General features: G+C 39.1%; 1 protein-coding gene and 3 long non-coding RNA genes across 5 annotated transcripts in view; 3 read left to right on the forward strand and 1 right to left on the reverse strand.

The window, feature by feature from the left end:
* The first annotated feature begins 237 nt into the window (after positions 1-237).
* On the forward strand, positions 238-4,875 carry LOC110006479 (uncharacterized). Its single transcript, XR_002279489.2, has 2 exons — positions 238-2,008; positions 2,242-4,875. It is a non-coding gene; the product is annotated as an uncharacterized LOC110006479 (long non-coding RNA).
* Positions 4,876-5,425: 550 nt separating this feature from the next.
* LOC148780075 (uncharacterized) lies at positions 5,426-7,715 on the forward strand. Its single transcript, XR_016042810.1, has 2 exons — positions 5,426-6,102; positions 6,915-7,715. It is a non-coding gene; the product is annotated as an uncharacterized LOC148780075 (long non-coding RNA).
* The window catches only part of LOC18425485 (serine/threonine protein phosphatase 2A 59 kDa regulatory subunit B' gamma isoform), a 34,551-nt gene continuing 18,659 nt past the window's right edge, over positions 7,299-23,190 (reverse strand). For both annotated transcript variants that reach the window (XM_020662040.2, XM_006830028.4), the window contains one exon: positions 7,299-7,834. In XM_020662040.2, coding sequence (XP_020517699.1) covers positions 7,445-7,834 — 390 coding nt within the window. In that variant the 3' untranslated portion in view covers positions 7,299-7,444. The remainder of the gene's footprint in view (positions 7,835-23,190) is intronic.
* LOC148780076 (uncharacterized) lies at positions 15,588-22,380 on the forward strand. The gene is made up of 2 exons (XR_016042811.1): positions 15,588-16,577; positions 22,093-22,380. It is a non-coding gene; the product is annotated as an uncharacterized LOC148780076 (long non-coding RNA).

The following is a 23,190-nucleotide window of genomic DNA, read 5'->3' on the forward strand; positions in this document are numbered from 1 at the left end:
TTTTCTTTACCCTTTATTCTCAATATACGATCCTTATGCACCCCTCGGGTCCACCTTTTTCTCTTCTTTTTTTTGTGGTCCTTCTTACCTCGTATTCCCTCACCTTCCTCTTTCTGGTGCACCCTCGGGTCCACCTTTTTTCTCCCTGGTGGTCCTGCTTATTTAGTCTTCCCTCGCCTTCCCCTTTCTGGTGCACCCTCGTGGTCTTTTTTTCCTTCGCACTATACATGTTCCCGTGACACCACTATTACCCACGCTTGTTCTACACAGCGCCGTGCGCGCAACAAACCCCATTGCCGTGCGTTGAACGCCTTGTGCAGACTTTATCTGCCTTGCCTAACGCGGCGACCACCTATCAACCACCTTATCGCTGCCACCGAGGTCCATCACTAGCAGCCACCATCTTCTTTTACTATCCTCTCGTCCCTCTCTCTCTTGGAGGCCAGATGCGAGCTACCGTCCCTGCCATTACTGCCACTCATCTCCACACCTCCGCCACTTTCCCATGGCGTCCTCTCTTTGTTACCAACCACTCCCTTCTCCTTTCACAACCAGGTGGTCCACCATCACCCTTCTCTTCACTTACTTCCTCAGGCACCACCACCTCTGTCCCCACCACCCACCCTTCTCTTCGCCTCCCTTTCGACTGTGACCACTACGCAGCAGCCAATCTCCGCCTCTCTTTGATCATCTCCACCTCTCTCGAATCTTCGGCCCTGCCACCCATTCTTTCTACCCTGCTGCCCCCAATCTCTGCTCCACCACTACAATTTCTCTCTCTAACTCCCCACATAAGCCATGACCCACACCAGCCAGCCTCTTCTCTTCCTCTAATTCCCTGCAATTAATTGCAACCAGCTGCAACTTTTAGCCGCACAATCCTTCTTCTCTTGCTGAGCCATCCCTCATCAGCTGATTTCGCCTGCAACCAGGCTACCCTTGCTTCGTCACTAGCACCACCACCCTGCTCCTGCACTTACTCTCGCAGCCCCCTTCTTTCTCTCATCCACTTCCCTCATCTCAGCCCCCTTTTTTCACTCCCTCGGTCAGCTACTATTGGCTGTAAATCAGCAACTATCTCGCTCACCTCACTGCAACTCATCCTTTGCAGCCCTCAACGCACTCAACTGTCATCTCCATCCCACTGCGTTTTTCCCCTTCACCTTCGCTTCCCCATTCTCCCGTGTTGCTCTCTGCGATTCTCCGCTCACTCTCTCTAAAAACCCACAAAGCAAAAGGAAGAAAAATATTTCTTCGTTGCTGCCGTTTCTTTTCGTTAAATTTCGCTCGGTTCACTTTCCCTCGTTCAACGCAACCAAAAGCCCTCTTCCTCTAAACTAACCTCCTCTCCTCCTTTTATCTCACGGTTATCCTCTTCCATTCACGTTCTACTCATAAACCATCCCATTCGCTCCCTAAACGAAAGTACTACTTTCTTTTTTCTATGTTACTTTACCTCCTTTCATGCACATAAAGTCCCACAAAAAAGCTTGCTCTCCCTCAATTAATGTTTTTTTTTATCATTATTAAAGCTAATCTTTCTTCTTATTAGTATTTTATTGAACCATCTTATTATTGCTTTACTCCATCTTTTCATCCTATCTCATTATCCACTTTATTTTATTTTATTCTATTTACTTCATTTACCTCTTTCATTTTATTTTACTTTATCTCATTCTTCTCTCTTATTCTCTCATCTTTTTCTCTCTTCTCTTCTCTTCATCTTTCTCCTCTTCTTTCTTTTTCTTCTCTCTTATTTCTCCTTTTTTTCTTCTTTTCTTCTCCTTCTCTCTTTCTCTCTCGTTCGATCAAGAGATCGGCTAAGTCTAGCACTGCCATGGTGGTCTCGTCGTCAAGCAATATTGCAATCGTTCCGATTTGAATTAACTTGCCCGTCTTGCTTCCACGAGAGGCCATCATGCCAAGTTGATCGATGTTGGTTTTGTCATCGAGTAGTATTGCCGCTGTGTCGATCTGAATTACCATGCCCATCTTGCTACCACGCCAGGTAACAATCACTTACTAGTCTAGCCACTATGTTAGTCTAGCCACTTGGTCAAATTCTTCTCTTTTCTTTTTTCTATTATATCTCTTTTTTCTCCTCTTATCACCTCAATCTCTATCCTCTTATTCTTTCCTTCTTCTTCTAGATGTGCATGCCTATGTGCATTCGCCCAAAGACAAGGTGGGGTCCCTTGGCCCACTTGTCTTATAAAATTAACCATGTGTGTGTGATCGCAGAAACAGGAGAGTACTGATCAAGGGAGGTGATTTCGAACCAGTTAAAGGACTGGGAGGCTTTCCGTCATGATCTAAGAGGGCGCCCACACGAGTCAGCCCAAGTGAGTCACGGACCTAAGTGAGATGTGTCCCGCCTCACATCAAATTTATCTCTCATCAATTGGGGTATCTGCCCTTTCTCTTTAGCAAGGTTCCCAAGAAAGTGGTCTCAAGCCCCGGGTTTGCATTGAAACCCGAGACACATGCCACCAGGCCAACTCGACCCAAAGGGCGAGATCGAGGCATCTAACCAATAACCTCCCACCCAAATTTATAGAATTCAATAGAGAAACCATCAGGGCCTAGAGCATTGTCGCACTTCATACCCGAAACACAATCCTTTATCTCTTCTAGAGTGACCTCTTCAACCAATTTCTCCTTCTAATAAAACTAAGCAAACTGCTCAGCCAGATGAAGATCGATATCACTTTCTTAGACTAGGAGATCTTCAAAAAATCCAATCATATAATTATCTATATCTACTTTTGTAACTAGATAATTACCATTTTAATCCTTAAGTGATAATATGATCGCCTTTTCTCCTCATCACAGTAGATAAATGAAAGAACTTAGTATTAAAATCCCCTTCCTTTAACCACTTCTGCCTCAACTTTTGCCTCCTATGCTCTCTTCATGTCCCAAGAGGATCTGTAATTTCTGAGTATGATCATTCTCTTTTATCATCAAAGCATTATTAGAGGGATCATGGAAAAAGCTATCATATAGAGAAGACAATTGTTGTCGAACTATTGTAATAGAATCACCCATATGTCCAAACACATTTGTGTTCCATGCGTGTAGGCCCCCCTTCAATCTTTTTAACTTTGTAACAAGACGAAACATAGGAGTACCCCCAACTCACCCTTGCTAAGAAGCTGAAATTATATCAAGAAAGCAATGAACATTTTCTCAAGTTAATAATTACTTAAAGGGTTTTGGCCCGACCGAACCCAAATCTAACATTGACACTAGCAAAGGGCAATGATCAGAGTTCCCATTAGGAAGAAGCTTAACTTTGGATTCTGTAAAGCCCAATACCCAATCTGTGGTTGCCATGGCACAGTCCAATCTCCTTATACACCTCTTCTTAAGTTGGCTATTAGATCAAGGACATCATCATTTGACAACATTAAGGTCAGTTAGTGCGCAATCAAACGTAACTTGCGCAAAGTCACCTGAGTCCGAGGGTAAGGAACCACTGCCCCCCGTCCTCTCTGAACTAACTAATAAAGTATTGAAATCCCCTAGTACTAACCAAGGTATTGTTGTGGCATCCCTTATACATCTCATATGATCCCAACGTAAAGCCCTCTGAGATACAGAATTGAAAGTATATACCCCAGATACCACAAACAATTTACCATTACATAAACGAGAAGCCTCAACAGTAATCATCTGATCATTAATATAAATCACACTGATTGAATATATTGAAGGATTCCAAAGTAGTATGATTGATTATAGATCTAACATTGACATCATTAGGTATAAAATTATTGTAAAACCCCATTTTTGTGATTAAACACTAGTCAAATCGGCTAGCAATTTAATCTCTAAGATAAACAATATCTCCACATTATTTTGGTTTTTTAGAACACCAACATCTGCTACTTACCACGGCCCCTAAGGCCTCGGACATTCCATGCCACCACCGACATATATAAAATTAGGAATTTAAAGGCTTGCTAGAAGTAGAATTTAAAGGTTTTTTCATTTTGCCCTAAGCTTCTCAATCAATTGCCTAAGTAGGAAAATAGCATCAGTTGTTGACCTTCCTGGTATAAAACCAAATTGATTTTCAGATATATTTGTTTCATGCTCTGGTCGTTGCCCAATTACTCTCTCCCAAAGCTTCACAGTATGGCTCACAAGATAGTTCGCACAATTATGTATGTCTCCTTTGTTCTTGTAAATAGATATCACAATACTTTTCCTCCATTCGTCTGCTATTTTCTTTGTTCTCAACACCTTCTGGAGCAACTTCGTCAGCCAATCAATGCCAATCTCCCCCATGCACTTCCAAACTTCTATCGAGATACCAAATGGTCCCAAAACCTTTTATATCTTCATCATTTTTTAAGCTTCTTTCATTTATGATATCCTAATATTACGAATGTATCAATGACCGCCACCCTCATTTATACTAACAGCTATTTCTATCGCTCTGTTCTCATTGTATTCGTCATTGAATAATTTTTTAAAATAAACTCTTCATCTTTCGTCAATCTCGTCATCCTTCACCAAGACCCTTTGATCTTTACTCTTAATGCATTTAATATGGCTTAGATCTCCACACTATCTCTCTCTTATTTTTGCTAATTTGAAGGCATCGTTTCACCTTCTCTTAATCCCAATTATTATATAGATTATCATATATCTTATATTTAGCTTCACTTATTATTTGTTTAGCGTTTTTCTTAGCATTTTTATATTCTTCTCTGTTTTGATCGTTTCTATTGCATTGTTTTATCCAGTTTTATAGAAACGATCAAAAGAATGTAAAGTTTATAAAACAATGTAATAGAATCAAAACTTCATATTAATGAATGTAATAGAATCACATATCATATGGTATTGTAAAGTTTATTTTGCAAAGGGTTATTGTACTTCCATCTTAATGAACTAGTATTTCACCCTACTGGTTTAATGCTTGGAGCAGTGGTTTAAAAAACGGATCGGTGTGTGTATATATATATATATATATATATATATATATATATATATATATATATATATATAATCACATATCATATGGTATTGTAAAGTTTATTTTGCAAAGGGTTAATGTACTTTCATCTTAATGAATTAGTATTTTCACCCTACTGGTTTTATTGCCCGAAGCAGTGGTTTAAAAAACGGATCGGTGCCCCGGGTCGGGCACCCCAAAAATCCATCCGGATCGGTGATTCGACATTTTTGGATCGGGAATCGATCGAATTCGCCCATAAAAAAAATGTAAAAAATATATTAAAATATTATACATGTTTTTCATAAATCTAATAAGAAATGACGGTACTACATTAATAACTTTCATTTTTTTTGTATCAATATGTGAATATTGATATGTTCTTTTCCTATATGAACTACTGTTAACCATTAAATTTACGTCACACAAAAGAATAAACATAAAATTATCATGGATGAAGCATATAATCATACATGGATTATAATAAATTAATAATACAAATAAATGAATTTATCACTATGATAAAAATATTACATTATATACTTCATAATAAAATACAAGATTTGATTACCAATGTATAATTATTATTTATAATATTATAACTATGATTAAAAAAAATATTAAGAAACACTTCCATATCATAAGATAAAAATAAAAATAAATTCCCTTATAAATTTCAATATTATAACATTACAAATATATTCAAGAAAAGATTTTTCACGTAGAAATAGAAACTAACAATGTTAAAATTCGCAAAAACAAAAAAAAAAAGTAAAAAAAAAATCACATATCATATATCATAGTATTTTGCAAAGTATAATATACTTCCACGTTAATTTCACCCTAGTTAATTTCACCCTAGTGTTTATACAATGGCTACGATTTTCACATCAATAAGAGTTCAAGAGGGGTAAATTTAGTCCCACATCATCGTCTTTAAAAAAGTCACTGTAGCTATAAAAGGTCAAGAACCCAATGTAAAGGGCAGTAGGTTACACACGTGTGAGGCATGGGACGTTACCAACATCTTCTAAGGTGCCATGCATTTCTTGCTTGGTTGTCATATGGGAAGTGATAACGTGACTCCCAAGTTTGGTTGTTATGTGTGGAAGTGATGACGCGACTCCCAAGTTCTGGTACGTTTTAAAGATGACATGGCTCTTGGTTATTGGTACATCGTAATAATAATACACGGTTTAATGAAGAGGAAATAATGGCTCTCGGTACGTTTTAATGATGAGGAAATAAAATGTCTTAAAAATAAAAACAGAACATTGAAAATGGTTTTTGGTACATCGTAATCGTAATAATAATGACACGGTTTAATGAAGAGGAAATAATCGCTCTCGGTACGTTTTAATGATGAGGAAATAAAATGTCTTAAAAGTGAAAACTGAACATTAAAAACAGTGATAACCGATTGAAATCTCTTGTTACTATAGCAACTCGTCGAATTATCACTACGAATCCTTCGTTCGCCTTTAGACACGACTGATTTCCAATAAAAATCAATCGAAAATCAATCATCTCGATAAAAATCGATCGAGAATCAATCATCTCGATTCTTATCAGATGATCGAGAGAAAGGGGGTAAAGCAAAATGGTCACACATCGTTGCTTTTCGAAAGCAGTAGGCCATAGGTGCTACGTAAGTATAACACGTATAACGAATGGGAGCTTTCATATATTGATGGGTGGGCCAACATTGATGATGTGTACAAGGAATGTACTACTTTACATGTAAACAACCTGATATGGGGACCAACATTTTCCCAAGAAAGCTAAATTCAAGACAAAACCAAAATTCCTTCACTTATGGGGACCCACATTTTTCCATCCCGTCCCTTTTCTATGACTTTTCTTCCTTACATGTGTGTTTCCATCTGGTCCTTTTCTATGACTTTTCTTTCTTACATGTGTGTTTCATGATCTTGGCATCAACTGGAAGAGCAAACACAGATTTAAGAGTGCCACTTGCTCTGCTGATGATCAGAAGCAACCAATTGATTTGATGGACCCAACAAGGAGAATGATTTCCTGTACAAAACCATTCCTCCAAAGAAATACGGCAAAAACTCAGACATGACATTGCTCAAGAGAAACCAGAGCCAGGCTAAAGGCTGAAGCAATTTTTCATGATATAAAATACTATCATGAAGGATATCCGCAAAATGACTACCTCTATAATAGTCTCTTATGACGGATACTTTGCACTTCCATTCCCACAGAAAAACAGAAGAAAAAGAGGAAAGAGAAAAAAAGAAGGGTTTTTTTCTTCTTTTTTTTCTCAAGGGGGGGATAGATAGATAGAGAGACAGAGAGATCAACCAAAGAAGACAAACACCAAATCATCCTTTACATCACGGATTGGATAGTTGGCCAAATGACATGCGACCCACATTTTTTCTTTCCGCTATGCATCATATGAGACCCAAAGAAAAGGGAGAACACCACCATAGTTGTGGGGTTCAAAAAACATCAACCCCCAACAGCTGTTCTTGGACTAGCAGCTGTGGGCATGCTTACGGAGGACATAAAGCGTGATACAAGAACAGCTTCATTACTGACGGCTTTTGAAGCAGCAACATCCTCCAAACGCTTCCATGCAGATTCTCGCTTCTCATGCATCTCTTTCTCCTTGACTTCGTCTTCTTGAAACTTGAGAAGGCACTCCTCAAAAAGTTCATAATCCACATCTGTGAATATCTTCCGCACATTCAAAGTTAGGCTCTGAACCGCTTGGTTCCAATGATTTCTCGTGTTTCTCTCAAGGGATGGGAAAATGATGGGCAGTATGACCCTGCGATTCTGAGTGATCAAGCTAAGGATGTGATCATTGTTCCACAAAAACAAAGCACGCTCAGCCACCTAGAGACAACAAATATTCTGCATAAGAACATAGTAAAACCTGGCAAATGGGCAGACTACCAATACTTCGCTAAGTAGCAAAGCAATCCGTTAGTATTCAACAGAAGACGTGAATTTTAGACCATCCATCTTTATTCAGATCCATGGGAAACGATGAACCAAAAACCCTAGATAAATCACATGCTTCTATCACAATGAATGAAAAGACGAAAAAAGACTGGCCAGAAAGTTGAGCCCAATATTAATAGTACAGTACAGCTATCCAAACCATCACTAGAATGTCTACCACTAAAATTTCTTTGGAGAGATTTTTATGTTAAATTCATACACCCAGAAATAATAAAAAACAAACAATTAGCCAAGCCAAATCACAAATATTATTTCCACAGGCAGGTGTTTCTTTTTGGTGCCTTGCACATGGAAGCATGAAAGAAGGCATCTGCATCCAACAGAAGCAACAAATGGTAACTCCATATGAACATAGATTTCAGAAAAAGAAGCCGTGTCATAATAGTAGGATGTGGTTACTAAGATCCTAATTGGCTTCAAATAATGGCTTGAATTTCATTTTTTAAAGACTTCACCCTTTTCTCATGTTATCTTCCAAGTTCTATCATCACTGATATTATGTTAGGAAAAATCATCTATGTACAAAGACATCCATTACTCAGATACATCGATGCCAGTGTACATCACATCAACAAGAATACATGACTGGTTTGCTTCTTCAGACAGCATAACCCCATCATACAATGACACTAATAGCTCATAACTAATAACCTCTGAAAACAAAATGTCTATTATCACGCATCCATTGAAACATGTAAGCTACACTGCTCACTCCCTACAGTAGACAGCGATCGGTGCAAGACAAGCACTAACCAACTCAAAGATAAGTGCAGGGGTTGCTATACTCTGCTCACCACTGCAGATGAGAAAGACTGGACCGAAGCTCAGCTGCAAGGAAGCATTAATGTGGTGGCGAAACATGGCAGGAAATGCAAGAGAAGAAAAGGAAAAAAAAATTAAAAGGGATGCAATGGGCAAACATTGCACTAAATTTGGGAAGTGGGATCTTTATACCTTAAAGGGCAGGCCCCCACTACAAGGAATGACCTGATGGTCACTGATGATACGCCATTGAAGAGAACCCCCAACCCGTGAGGTCATGCCTAGCTCTGTTAAGGTTCAACCCATCCATGACAGTTTCATTCATAAAGACCGATCCATACAAAAGAAACAAAAAATTTGGTGCTACAAAGTATATTGTCCCATAAAATACCAATAACCATTTCACAAGTGATTCAACCAACACTCGACCTCTATAAGAATTATAACATGCCTCATTATATAGGTCCAGTTATTTCCTCAGTTGTCCAATTAATGCAATGTAGTTATGGTATCCAAAAAAAACTTTTAGCAAGTTTCAAGTAAAAACTACCTGCAACATGGCATACCACTGTCAGCTTTATCAATGAGTAAGTAACCAAAGAGGCCCACAACTACAATGCAAACTACCTTGATCATCAAGTCATATAGTACACTGCAATATGACCATTCTTGTACACCCTTGAATATTTACAAGATGTAGTTGTATCAAATAATTTTAATATGTTTCTCAATGAGCAAATTATTGTCTCCACTCATGTACAACAATTGCCTTGCAGATATGTACATTGATTACCTCTTGTAAGAGGGCAAAGGTTCATCATCATTATACAAGTTTATAATACAATAGCAACAGATAGCCAAGTTGAAAAAAAAAGCCTAATTTCCTTTTCTTGAAACGACAAAGAATTTAATTTCCCCATCTTAACCTTGGAAAAGCAAACATAACATTAATCGAAAGGGAATTTAAGAAAAATAGAAATTTAAAAGAGAATAGAAAGGGAATTTAAGAAAAATAGAAATTAAGGAGAATCATACGTCTATCCAACAAGTAAACACTAAAAGGAAAGTTAGATGTTCATAATTCTTTCCATTGTATTTAAGTCCTTAATGACCTATCTGTCATTTTCTTACTTTAGGGCACTATTGTACATTGGTAAATATTAATTTAATGAAAGAGAGGGGGTGAAGTTAAGTTAGACCCAATGCGACTCTCTCATTCTCTCTCTCTCTCTCTCTCTCTCTCTCTCTCTCATCTTCTTCATTCCACTCTCTAGGTCTCCATCTTCCCTATTCTCTTTCTTTTCTTTTCTTTTTTTCCCTTTGATTGCTTTTGTGTATTTTATCTTGATATCAGAGCAGGATACTTTGGGATGGCCTTTGAAACTCTAATGATGGATCTGACCGTGAGAGGGTCTTCATGAGCCATAAAATCAGAAACTCTCAATTTGAAAAAATAGGTATCAAATGTAAAACCATAATTTCGCAGTTGCTATCCTTCTTCAAGTTTTGAATGCAGGATTAGAAACCCTAGATCTGTTGGGATGGTTAGATGGTGTCAAGTTCTATTGTCAGACAACTAAAATGAGTCACATCCTTATCTGTGAGTTGCGAAACTCATTCATTATAGAGATTTCTTCTAGAGGTGGTCTTGGATCCCTGTAGGAATTGAATTTGAGGGGCTAGTTGTGTTGATCAGTGCATTTGCTTGGTGTGTTCAAGCTATGTTATGATCAACATGCCTAATATCGGTGATTCAAGCCACACCTCCATCATCTCTAGTAGGGGATAACCTCCTTTATGGGTACCAATGGAGATAATCTTGGACTGCAGATTATGACTATCAAATTCGAAGGGACAAATTATTTAAAGAGGTCACAGTTTGCTAAATTATTAATGGAAGGGGAGAAATTAGAATACATTGATGGTAATATTACTAAATCCAAGGGAACATATCCTGGAACTATTCAGTGGGGACACTCTTTCATTGATCAACCAGGTGCATTCCTTTGTCCAAAGTAAGGAGAGTAGAAACAGTGCCATGCCGCCTGCTCAAGTAATTGATTGTTCTGCCTTTGCCTCAGCATCATTACCTCCTAAGAACAATAAGGGGGGTGGACCTCAGAAATTTGGAAAGGGGGTCCAAGTAAGGAGATAAAAGTAAGCTGAAATGTAACCACTATGATAGAAATGGTCGTACCAAAGAAACTTGTTATGACCTAGTTGATCGGCCAGATAAATTCAACTATCCAGGTAAGTTTAATGATAACAATGCTTCATCCACTTGGGGTTCAAATGTTGTCGGTACTGATCAGCCATTATCCACTTTCCAACTTCCAATTTTTGCTCCAAAGGTAATGATACCAATTCCTAAAGACGAGATTGAGAACCTTAGCCAGTTTATCGCCCAGTTAGATGGCCCATCCTGGATTATTCATGCTTAAGCTCACCACATCTCTCTAGAGCATCTGAACACGTCTGAATTATTGATTCAAGAGCCTCCAATCACGTGACTGCTATGTCTTCCTTGTTTTCTTCTTACTCCCTTTGTTATAGTAAAGACAAAGTTAGGGATTTTGATGGATTCTTTTCCTCTATTGCTCTAAAAGGTATAGTAAACATTTCTTTTGAAATCTAATTGTCTTTAATTCTTCATGCTCCCAGATTTGTCACAAACTTAATGTCTATCAATAGCATTACCCAAAGTCTAAATTGTAGTGCAACCTTCCTCCTTCCCATGTGTTTTGCAGAACCTGGATACGAGAAAGATGATAGGCAGTGGTCATGAAGCTGGTGGTCTCTACATTTAGATTCGACAACAACTACTCTTCAAGACCTTCAGTCCAACACAAGTATCAATAAAGATCGGATTTGGCAGTGACATCTTGGCGAGCTAAACAATCCTTTGACTAGTCATGGCAGTTCTCATAGGCCAATCCACCCTTTGACGGACCCCTTGATAATGATCTACATCCCAAGGTTGCAAGGAAATTCAGGAGGGGAAGGCCAACTTTTTGTACTTCTCCATTTATTTTTAGTTTGAGGTTGTTTTTAACATCTCTTAGTCATTTCCAGCATTTTAAAGTTAGGGCCAGTTTAAGGACTTCTACGTTTTAATTTGAGTGAAGGGACTTATGGTGTATTCTTGTGACGTTTTAAATTAGGTGGGGTAGTTTTTGGTCTTTTTTTATTAGAGTGTAAGAAAAGGGTGGGGGTGTTAGGGTTTTAGCACTTTTGGGGCCATGGACACCAAAAACAAGACTAAACAGTAACACCATGCCCTATATCTAGGGTTATGGAGAAGTCTAACCTGTTTTGATAGTTTATTGAACTATTTTTGCCTCTTTTCTCTATTTTCCTGCATCAATTTGTATCAGAGCCCAGGTTTTCTTCAATACCAAAGCTGAAAATCTACAACCAAGTCTAGGATTTGCTGATTTTAGACTAAGTTTTGCCAAATGAGCTAAAAACTTGCTCGTTTCAGTTCAATTTTGTTGGTTCTCTACCAATGGTTTGTGATTTCCGTGAACGTATGGCAGCAAGAAGAGGTGGAAGCAAGGGTATTCATATGCATTCACCGCGTGATGAGCGCAATCAGGAGAGAGAGGATCAAGAACTCACAAGGAAGCTTGAAGGCATCGATCATGGGCGAGATAAAGCTTTGTTCATCCAAGACAATGTTAGTACAATCTTTTTCACGATTATTCTTCGCGCGATGAGTCAAGTGAAGAGTAAAATGATCGGAGGTAACGGCGGGACTCAAAATCCATATATCTAAAAGTAGATATTCCTGATTTTGAAGGAAATTCGCAATACGACTTTATAGACTAGTTAAACACAGTACAGAGGGTCTTCGATTATAAGGATTGGCCAGAGAATAAGAAGGTTAAAACTTTTTCCATTAAACTAAGGAAAAGTGCTTCGATATGGGGAGAACAACTAAGAGAAAGGCGACAAAGATTGGGAAAACCTAAAATTGTGTTGCAGGATAAGATGAGGAAAAAGATGAAGGAAAAATATATCTCTAAAAATTATTTGCAGTCTTATATCAAAAGAAGCATGTCTTGCTGCAAAGGGATTGGTCGGTGGATAAATACAAAGATGAGTTTCACTTTTTGACTGCCGGTAGTGATGTGATCGATATGTGAATGGACTGCACCAATAAATTCTATATGTGGTAGTTTTTCAGCAGAATTGAACCTCATCTATAACCTTGCAACGAGGTTTAAAACTCAGCAGAAACAACCCTTAAACAAGTGGGACATGGGTGCAAGTGATGAGGAAATAGGGCAGCAGTCCATAGTGGCGATTTTGGAAGAAAAGGCAGTGAAATAGGTGCTGGTTCAACATCTCGCATTGCTTGAACAATCAACCAGCAAGGTGCCTCAGGTCAAAAAGGGGTTGTTTCGAGAGTCGGGCGACACAAAAAGACTGCCAGTAGCAACATCAAGTGCTACAAGCATTTGGGTGAGGGGCATGTCGCATCACAAAGCCCAAATCGCAAGTTCATTAACCTTTCTGAGGAGTTTTATGATGAGGACAACAAGCACTCTTTTTCATGGTGATCCCATTTACGATGAGCCAGTTGATGGAGAGGACCTAGAAGTGACCTATAGTGATCATGGGGAGGTATTGGGGATTCAGCACAGCATGATTACACCTCGGATCATGAAGGAAAATGACTTGTTTCACATAAACATATTTCATACATGTACTGCTTATTGGAAAGTGCGTAATCTAATCCTTGAAGAATGAAGTATCGAAAATACAGTTTCTTAGGAGATGGTTCACAAGCTTAAGCTCAAGACAGAAAACCATAAAGCCATACAAAATTACATGGTTTAAGGAGGGTGCTGATTCTAAACGATGCCCTGTTTCTTTTTCTATTGGAAAAACATGCAAAGACGAAATATGGGGAGATTCTGCACCTGGGGAGGCTTGACAATGTTGTTAGGGAGACCACAGGAGTATGGCAAGCGTACCACTCATGATGGTTTCAAAAACACATACTCCTTTGTCAAGGATAGGGTTAAAGTAATTTTGGGACCCTCTAAGACAGAAGGTGCTTCAAAACCAGAGGAGGGCAGTACTAATCTCTTATCTTTGACAGAGTTCATAAGGGATTTGGGTGAGTTGCCTATGTTGTATGTTGTGGTGCCAATTGAAGAAAAGCCCATTAGTTCGATTCCTCCTAAGCCAGAGTCATTGATGAGGGAGTTCAATGATGCCGTCTACCAGATGATCTTCCCAAGGAATTACCTCCTATGCAAGACATCCAACATTGATCTCCCAAATAAAGAGGCCCATAGAATGAGCCCTAAGGTGCATGAGGAGTTACCGACGCAAGTTTCAGAGTTGCTACAAAAGAGGAGAGTACAAGCCTAGGAGTAGTGCCAGAACTGTGGACACCCAAGAAAAAGATGGTTCCTAACGCATGTGTGTAGACAGCAAGGCGATTAATAAAATCAACATAAAATACCGCTTTCTAATACCGCTCCTAGATGATATGTTGGACATGTTGGTGGGGCTACGATTTTCTCTAAAATAGACTTGAGAAGTTACAATCAAATCAAAATCAGGCTCGATGATGACTGGCAGACAGCATTTAAGAAGAGAGGCAATGCCATTTGAGTTATCAAATGCACCTGGCACCTCTATGAGGCTCATGAACCAAGTCTTCAAGTAGTATCTAAGGAAGTTTGTGATGGTATACTTTGATGATATCCTCATATACAGCACTAGTGAAAGTAGCATATGGGCCATCTAAGGATCACGTTGGAGCTGTTACACGGGGAGTAGCTGTATGTGTATTTGAAGAAGTATAAATTCATGACTGTTTCTTCAGTATTGTTGTTTTCATTGAGGCAATCAAGGTGGATGAGAAACATGTGGCAGCAATAAAAGAATGGCCCACCCCTACATCAGTCCATGACATGCACAGTTTCCATGGGCTGGCCACTTTTTATTGACGATTCATTGGAGGATTCACCACTTGCTGACTATTTGCAGAAGGGTTCTTTCAAATGGACCACAAAAGTAGAAAAGAGCTTTGAGAGGATTAAGCAGGCTAGGACTAACGCACTCATTTTAGCATTGCCAGACTTTGATAAGATGTTTCAACTAGAATGTGATGCCTTATATGTTGGTACTGGGGTTTTGAGCCAAGAGGGCAAACCTATATCATATTTTAGCAAGAAGCTAAATAATATACGCTGACGGTACTCCACATATGATATGGAATTTTATGCGATCGTTCAGGGTTTAAGACATTGGTGTCATTATCTTATTTAACGAGAGTTTATTTTATTTCAGATCATGAGGCACCGAAGTATATTAATGGGCAGCATAAGCTAAATAGTCGGCATGCTAGGTGGTGGCAATATTTGCGGGAGTTTACCTTCGTGAATTGTCACGAGGCAGTCATAATAAAGTTGCAAATGCCTTGAGCTGGAAAGCATCACTTTTGACCATTATGGCAGCTATGATGACAGGGTTTGAGCGTCTAGTAAGTTGTATGTTGATGATGATGATTTGGAGAGATTTGGCCATAGTGCTAAGGTGGAGTTGCAGGAGATTATATAGTACAGGATGGATTAGTCTTCAAAGGGAATCAATTATGTACTCCTACTGGTTCTCTTAGAGGGGTCTTTATTTCAAAGCTACATTGGGGGGCCATGAGGAACACTTGGTGGAAGACAAAACCGTTGCATTGGTTGAGTCCAAGTATTATTAACCTAAACTTATGCGAGATGTACTAGGCATGTGCAGAGGTGCAAAGTATGTTAAGTTGCAAAGAGGCAGCGTCAAAACAAAAGTTCATATTCTTCACTGTCCATTCCCAGTGCACCATGGAAGATGTTAGCATGGACTTTGTGTTGGGTTTCCGCAAACTCAACAAGGTATGTATGGACTCTGTATTTATTGTGGTTGATAGGTTTTTAAAGATGGCCCACATCATTGCTTGTAAGAAGACTATAGATGCAACTCATGTGTCCAACTTATATTTCCATGAGGTGGTGAGACTTCACGAGATTCCCAAATTGATTAGATCGAATAGGAATTTCAAATTTCTCAGCCACTTTTGGGGAACTTTATGGCACAAGAAGGGTACCAAGGTACAATTCAGCAGCTCTTATCATCCACAGATGATGGTCAAACTGAGGGGTTAACCGAACCTGGTAACCCACTTCAGAGCATAGTGGGTGACAAGACGAAACAGTGGAACTTGGCTTTGCCACAAGCTGAGTTCGCTTACAACAGTTCCCACATTAGGTCAAATGGTAAGAGCCCATTTAAGGTCATGAATGAGCAAAACCCTACCCATATGCTGGACTTGACTTCTCTATCAGCTAATGAGGAAGGACATTGTAGATGCTAACAGTATGATCGAGCACATAAAGGATGTCCATAACCAAGTTCGAGCTAATTTGGAGATTGCCACTACCAACTACAAGGAAGCTACAGATAAACATAGGCGATTCAAAGAGTTTCAAGTGGGTGATTTAGTGATGGTCTATCTACACAAAGATAGGCATCCTATGGGCAAATACAATAAGTTGAATAACAGGAAGATCGGACCGTTTCAGGTGATAAAGAAGATAGGGAGTAAAACCTATAAGATTGACCTTCTAGTTGAGATTGAGACTTCGAATGTGTTCAATATTGCTGACTTTTCAAGCACCGCAGCCCCAAAGTAGCAAAGGAAGAAGAGCCCCCAACCGAGGGAGAATAATGCACCAGACAGTCCTTCGACTAGTTAAAACAATTCTTATGGGCCCTTTGACCCAAGCAATCCAACCTTTAACAAACCCCTTTGTGATGATCAGCATCTCAGGGCCAAAGGAGATCCATGAGAGTAAGGCCGATTTTTTTAAGGAGTTGATTTTTAGTTTGTTGTTGTTTTTTTAGTCTCTTAGTGATTTTCAATGTTTTCATTAAATTTAGGGGCAGTTTAGTGGCCTTTCATATTTTATTTTGAGTAAGGGACTTATAGGGTATTTTCATAATGGTTTAAGTGGTGTTAATTTTGGTCTTTTTTATTATGATGTAATAAAAGGGTATGGGGTGTTAAGGTCTTTAGCACTTTTCGAAACATGAATAATAAGAACTAAGTAACAACAAGCCCTATCTAGGGTTACGGAGTCTCTCTTTTGTTCAAGGAAATCTAGGTCCACTCAAATCTGGCCTGTTTTGATGGTTTATTGAATTCTTTTTGCTTCTTTTCTCTATTTTCCTGCATCACGTCTTTGACTTGATCATTTATCTTTTCAGTCATTTAAAGTTCTGTTTCCTAAGTTGTTTATTTTGACTAGTGCGTCAAACTTTCAATACGAGATTTGTGAACTGTCAAAACATTGTAGAAAATATTTTTTACCCAGTAATAGTAAAAGCAATTTTCCTTTTGCTATTGTTTGTTCTAATGTTTGGGAACCCTCTCTTGTTACATCTATTTTTAGCAGTCAGTATTTTGTTTCTATTGTGGACAATTACTCTCGGTGTAGTTGGATCTACATTATGTAGACCAACGATGAAGTTTGAGAATATCTTCAAGGTTTTTCACATTGTTTGCAAAATCGCCCGATCTATCTGTAACCGCTTGGTTAGATCGGAACCGGCCCCTCGCCGGTTCCAGTTTTGGGCGGTTAGGGTGATCAACCGGTATTTTAAAAAAAAAAAATCAAAAAAATGTATATAAATTCTCAAAAAATAAGGAATTTGATTTGTAATGCATTTTTAAATATTCTTTACATTATAATAAAGAATAAAAAATATTTTGGTCATTAATACTCACTTTTATATTTTCCCATCGTTTTAGAAAATTTTAAAAATAGCCCTCGAAAAATATAAAAAGGGCTAAAATCCATGTTTTTCATTAATTTTTAACTTCATTTGAATGTGTTTTGTTTTAATCATTCTTTATATGCTTTTCATATTTTAGTAAATTCTTTTTTGTATCTTTTTTATTTTTTTAACACTTTTTTTACTGCTACAATGGATTCATTAACATGACTAAAGACTTCCTTATTCCATGTAAGTAGATCAGCACACAACCTCTTTAGTTTAGTTGCAAACCGGTACATAGCCGTGCCTCCAACTCTCACTTGCCATAATTGTTCATGAAATCTGGGTGCTTTTCCCACATAGAAAAATATTTAAATGGCTTTGGTCCGATCAGTCCCTCATCAGAAACTGTTATCAGAAGTGGACAGTGATCAGAGTTACCTTTGGGAAGAAGCTCCATCTTAGATTCCGAAACGCCAGAACCCAATCAGCGGTTGCCATTGCAATATCTAATCTTCTTCTTATGCACCTCCGACTAATCTAGCTATTCAACCAAGAAAATCATCCCCGGACTACCCCAAGGTCAAATAAAGCACAATCCGTCATGACTTGGGCAAAATCACCCAAGTTTAATGGTAAAGAACTGCTTTCTCCCATTTTTTCTAAGTTGTTCAATAAAGTATTAAAGTCCCCTAGAACTACCCAAGGTTCGGAAATAGCAGCCCCCCTAGTCCTCATATGATTCCACAACGGAGCTCTCTGAGATACTGAATTGAAGGCATAAACCCCCAAAACCACTGACACTCGGCCATTGCCAATTCATTTACATCGAGCACAGTGATGGAGTATATCAATGGATTCCAAAGCATCAAAATTCTGGATCTATCATTACTCTCAATTGCAATAAAGTTATTATAAAAACCCAATTTTTTTTTCTACGCCCGATTCAACTCTGAAGGCAACTTGGTCTCTAAAAGAAATAAAATACCAATATTTTGCTCGTTTTTTAGAGTTACAATATTAGAAAATCTACCTGGGCCTCGAAGGCCCCTTACATTCCAAGCTACAGACATAATAACATATTAATTTTTTGATTGCTTAGTAAAGGAAACCTTAGCTTTTGTGGACATTAGGATGCGTTGTGCCTTATGAGAACCCCCCTTCTTGCCACCAATAACTGCTGCAGGTCCCTTAACTTGAGACCGAGTTTGAGGTTTATTCAACCCCTCACTAAGAGTATGATCTTGAACCCATTTTGCTAGGACCATCCACCTTATGAGCTCCATCCACCAGAGGCATACTAGGCTTAAATTCTGCTGAGACCGTGTACTCTTTACCCTCATCATTCTGCTGGTTGGCTACTACATCAACCGTGATTGCACCAACCGAATCCATGCTATCTCCCGTGTATGGAATTTAGTATGGAATTTGGGGCATACACTTGGCCTGTAAAGAAACCATATCACATGCGTCCTCACATTCCTGCATACTACTGCGCTCACCATCAATAGAAGATGGCATCTCAGAAAACTTCCCACCCTCATCATTACCATCTGATTCAGCGACTTCCAAAATCTCTCGCAGACTTTTATCAGTTATAATGGCATTACCATCACAATCATCAGCTTTCAATCCCTCTATTTGAACGGTAGGAAACTCATTAACATCCGTGAGAGACTCTTCAACACATAAAGTATCAAAAGCCTCCCCATTTAGCACTACTTCACTTTGTAACTGGCTTGAGTGGTCCCCAGCAACCCGATCAGGGGCCACCATACCAACCTCGTCTTTTCCTCGACTAAGACCTGAAAGGTATTGGGAGCAGTTACAACTTCCTTCGTTTTGTAAATCATATGTGTTCTACCCTTGACAACTTTCCATCCCTCCTCCCCCAAGGGTAACACAATAGCTGAGCCACTATTATTTTTAACCTTTCTTTTAGCCCCTTTGACCTTTGATATATCTCTTGTAGCAAGAGATGTACCACAATGATCTGACATATGGCATACTCTATTACATTTCGAACAAGTGGTTGGTATAAACTCTGTAAACAATCTTTTGACGATACTCTTTGCCCAAAATATCAAACTTCACCTCCGATAAGTACAGTCTATTCACATCCAATGCAACACAAATCCTTAGTTCCGCCCTAGATCGCAATTTTGTAGGTTTGTCCATAAAGACGGGCTTTCCTACACTTGACGCAATACGAAATAGAATCCCCGACTCTCAGAAGATAAGAGGAAGATCCGGCAATTTAATCCAAACTGGAACAGTCTGTCGAATGCTTCTAAACGGTTGAACTGAGGGGTCTCATTCTTGAAGAACCAAGCACTTTTTTTTTACAAACCAAGGGCCACCAGTGAATGCTATTTCCATTTCCTCCTTTGTTTTGAATCGAAAAATCAAGAACCCATCTCCAAGTGAGAAATTTCAAGGTCATTTTTCAGCCTCCACATCTTCTATAACATCCCTTTCATATACATCAATTCCGGTCTACATCTCAGGAATATCCCAGGAGACAGTTCTCCCACTTTTCGAAGCAATATTTAATCAACTCTTGTTCAATCTTCACATAACATTTACCGTTGATTGTTTTCGTTGGTATAATATCCATATTGTCAAAGTAACAAACCCCATTTTGAATCCCTTTTTCTCTGAATAGGAGATACGAGGGTTTGCCTAGATCACAACAATTAGGGGTTGCAAGAGACCCCTCCTTAATCTTTGATCCAGAAATCAAGGGGGGAAACTCCTCCTTATCTGCATTGTTAAGACCCTGAACATTATCATACATGATATTAAGAGACCGAGAGTCGATGCCCTTACCTTTATCCTTCCAGGATGCGCTTGGTGATAGAGGAAACCCGATAAATCCATGGCCCTCCCTCTCATCCCTGCCAACATAACACTTGGAGGATTCGCCCAATAGCAACGTCCCTTGCCTCTACATCTAGCATCAACGTCATAATCTTGAAGCCCGAAAGCTATATTTGCAGTAACACCCTCAGAAAGCTCATGTAAAGCAACGTGAGCACCCATTGATAGAGCTTCTATATGCTCCTCATTATGATTTCCAGCCTCCATTAATTCATGGTTTTAATTTCTAGGTGCATCGGCTACCTTGGCATATGTTGTACCAAATTCCTTATGTAAAACCTTTTTGCTAAGAGATTCACCATTGACCTCTGTATTCAAGTGACCCCCATCTACATGTATCAAATTAGAATAGCTTTCCCACAGGAAAACATTGACATTCTCATGAACAGAAAGCTTATGCGAAGACACATAAGCTCATCGCGATCACCCGACTTCAGAACCATATGCGACTCATGCTCTCCGGTAACACCACTGCTGATGATGGAGCCGTCAAGCAACAAATAAGGGGCATACGAGCCCATAATCATATTGGACAACAAGGTATTAGACGTTGTGCAAGCAGCAACATCCATAGATGAACTTGTGGCAGCAAAAGCATCCAAAGATGAACTTGTGGTGGTAGTCAACGACAATCCTAGATGGCAAGCTGTTGGATGCTGGGGTTGTACTATGACGGGCTCGTTCATCTTCATCTCCACCAGATTTACGCCGTAGACCATGATCAAAATCCACATTGAGCGCATCCTCCTCAGCCTGCTGATAAGGTTACCATTATCGCACCCAGAATTATGGTCAAAAAGCACATAAGCACCAGATCTATTCACTACACTGTGAGCAGAATCCACAGTGAGCGCATCCTCCTCAGCCTGCCAATAAGGTTTAGACCCAGCCACACGAACATCTCGGCCAACACCATCTGATCTATAATTATCGCACCCAGAATTATGGCTAAGACCACCAACTGAACTTATGTTCAAACCATGAGAGCAGGCCTGAATACTTCCACCAGAAACAACTTGCTAACCAAAACTGGTGATGAGTTGATCCGCACGAACAAATCCTAAGCCTCCGTCTAAAATCTCTTTGAATGCACCCGGACTTGCGACTAATACCACCAACTGAGTGATTTCCTTCAAATCCAGAACTAGCGATAACTAAAAAGCCAGGCCCATTGACGGACCTTTCCCTGTCACTGCCAATACCAGTTGCAAGGTCGTTTCCGCCAGATCCCAAAGAAGAAGAAACACCGACATAGTTCTTCGGATCTGGTGGCTTCCCATCCATGGGAAGAGCCTCCTAATGGCCAGGGCTGTCCATAGACACCATGCGGAGATCACAAGATTTCACAGCCATGGCTGAAAACCATCCTCCATGCGAAACCCTAGCAGAAATTTAACAACTCTCTCCAACCCTCAAAAAATTGTTTTAAAATAGAGGGGGATATATTTGAATGTGTATGCTTGCATGCATAGGAGGTATATGCATCTTTTTTTATCTCTAGGATGTTTTGATCACTTCAAACTCTTGCAATTAAGCCTAACTAACACAAGAGTATCTTTCAAACTGTATCAAAATTAACGTGGCATTGAACCAACTTTAGGATTTGGAAATTTCCTTTACTTTATATATTGATATTAATGTGGTGCAGATTCATAAACCTTTTCCTTGAAATTTTCTTTTCCTTATATATTGATATTAATGTGGTGCAGATTTATGCAAATTTCAGCAATGTTAAGCATGCCGGCCTCAGAGAGGTAGAACTACTTCAAAAAGTTACAACTGGCGTATATCACATAACCACGACAACAAAAATATCCAATGAAAGGACTTGTAATTGATGAATTTTTCAACTTTAATCTTTTCTTTGAAATACAACAATTATCCTCTTCTAGAAGTAATCTTCTCCATAAGTTTAGGATCATATGGCCAGTTTTAAACCAATGTTAGGATTCTCAGACTGCTTTAATGAATGGCGACTAGATTCATGAAATTTGGACTATTTTCTTTCCAACATGCATGACTTGAGTTTTAGAATTCAATCGCTTATATCCTTGGGAGATTTCCATCTTTGTTGAATTTCCAATGCCCAAGATCCCATAGGTTTGCTAATTTCTGAAAATCTGTTGGGACCAATAACAAAAAATTTGCAACAAATCAAAAAAAAAAATTTTGCCCTCTTTTTCAACATCCATTGCTTCTTGTTGCAAGACATCGAAAATTTTAAAAGAACTCATTGATTCCGTAAATTCTGCATTTTGGGCGGACGCCCAATGCCTGAGCGATCCAAAAGGCCTGGGCGAATGCCTAGGCCTGAGCAGCAAAATTAGGCGGGAAATCTTTGGGTGCCCCCCTAGGCACCCAGGAAGCCGCCTAGACGGTCCCCTGCTCCCCACTCAGGGGCAGAAATGCCCCTCATTAAGGGCAGGTTTTTGTCTTTTTTTAATGCTAAAAGGGCAAGATTGTGGGTTTTAGGTTCATTTGAAACCCAAAACCCATTAGAGCCTATTTTAGAGAGAAAAACCCTCAAAAACTAGTTTTTGGTAATTTCCATAGAATCGAAGAGTTTCTCAAAGTTACGAGAAATTGATCTAAGCATCACCCACTGATATTTGATTTAGTTTTGGATGTTTTATAAATCTATTAGAGGGTATTTTAGTAGAGATTGAGTCCTTAGAAACATCTTCGAGGTGGAAGTTTGAAGATCGAGCAATCAAAGTTAGTGATTATTTTTTTGATTGCTTGTATTATTTTAAGATGTTTTCTTCGAGATTTAATTAAAGTAATCAAAGTGGTGATCCAGGTTGGAA

This window comes from Amborella trichopoda, chromosome 10, assembly GCF_054954075.1.
Source record: "Amborella trichopoda isolate Santa Cruz 75 chromosome 10, AtrichopodaSantaCruz75HAP2 v2.0, whole genome shotgun sequence".
In the NCBI taxonomy this organism is placed as follows: domain Eukaryota; kingdom Viridiplantae; phylum Streptophyta; class Magnoliopsida; order Amborellales; family Amborellaceae; genus Amborella; species Amborella trichopoda.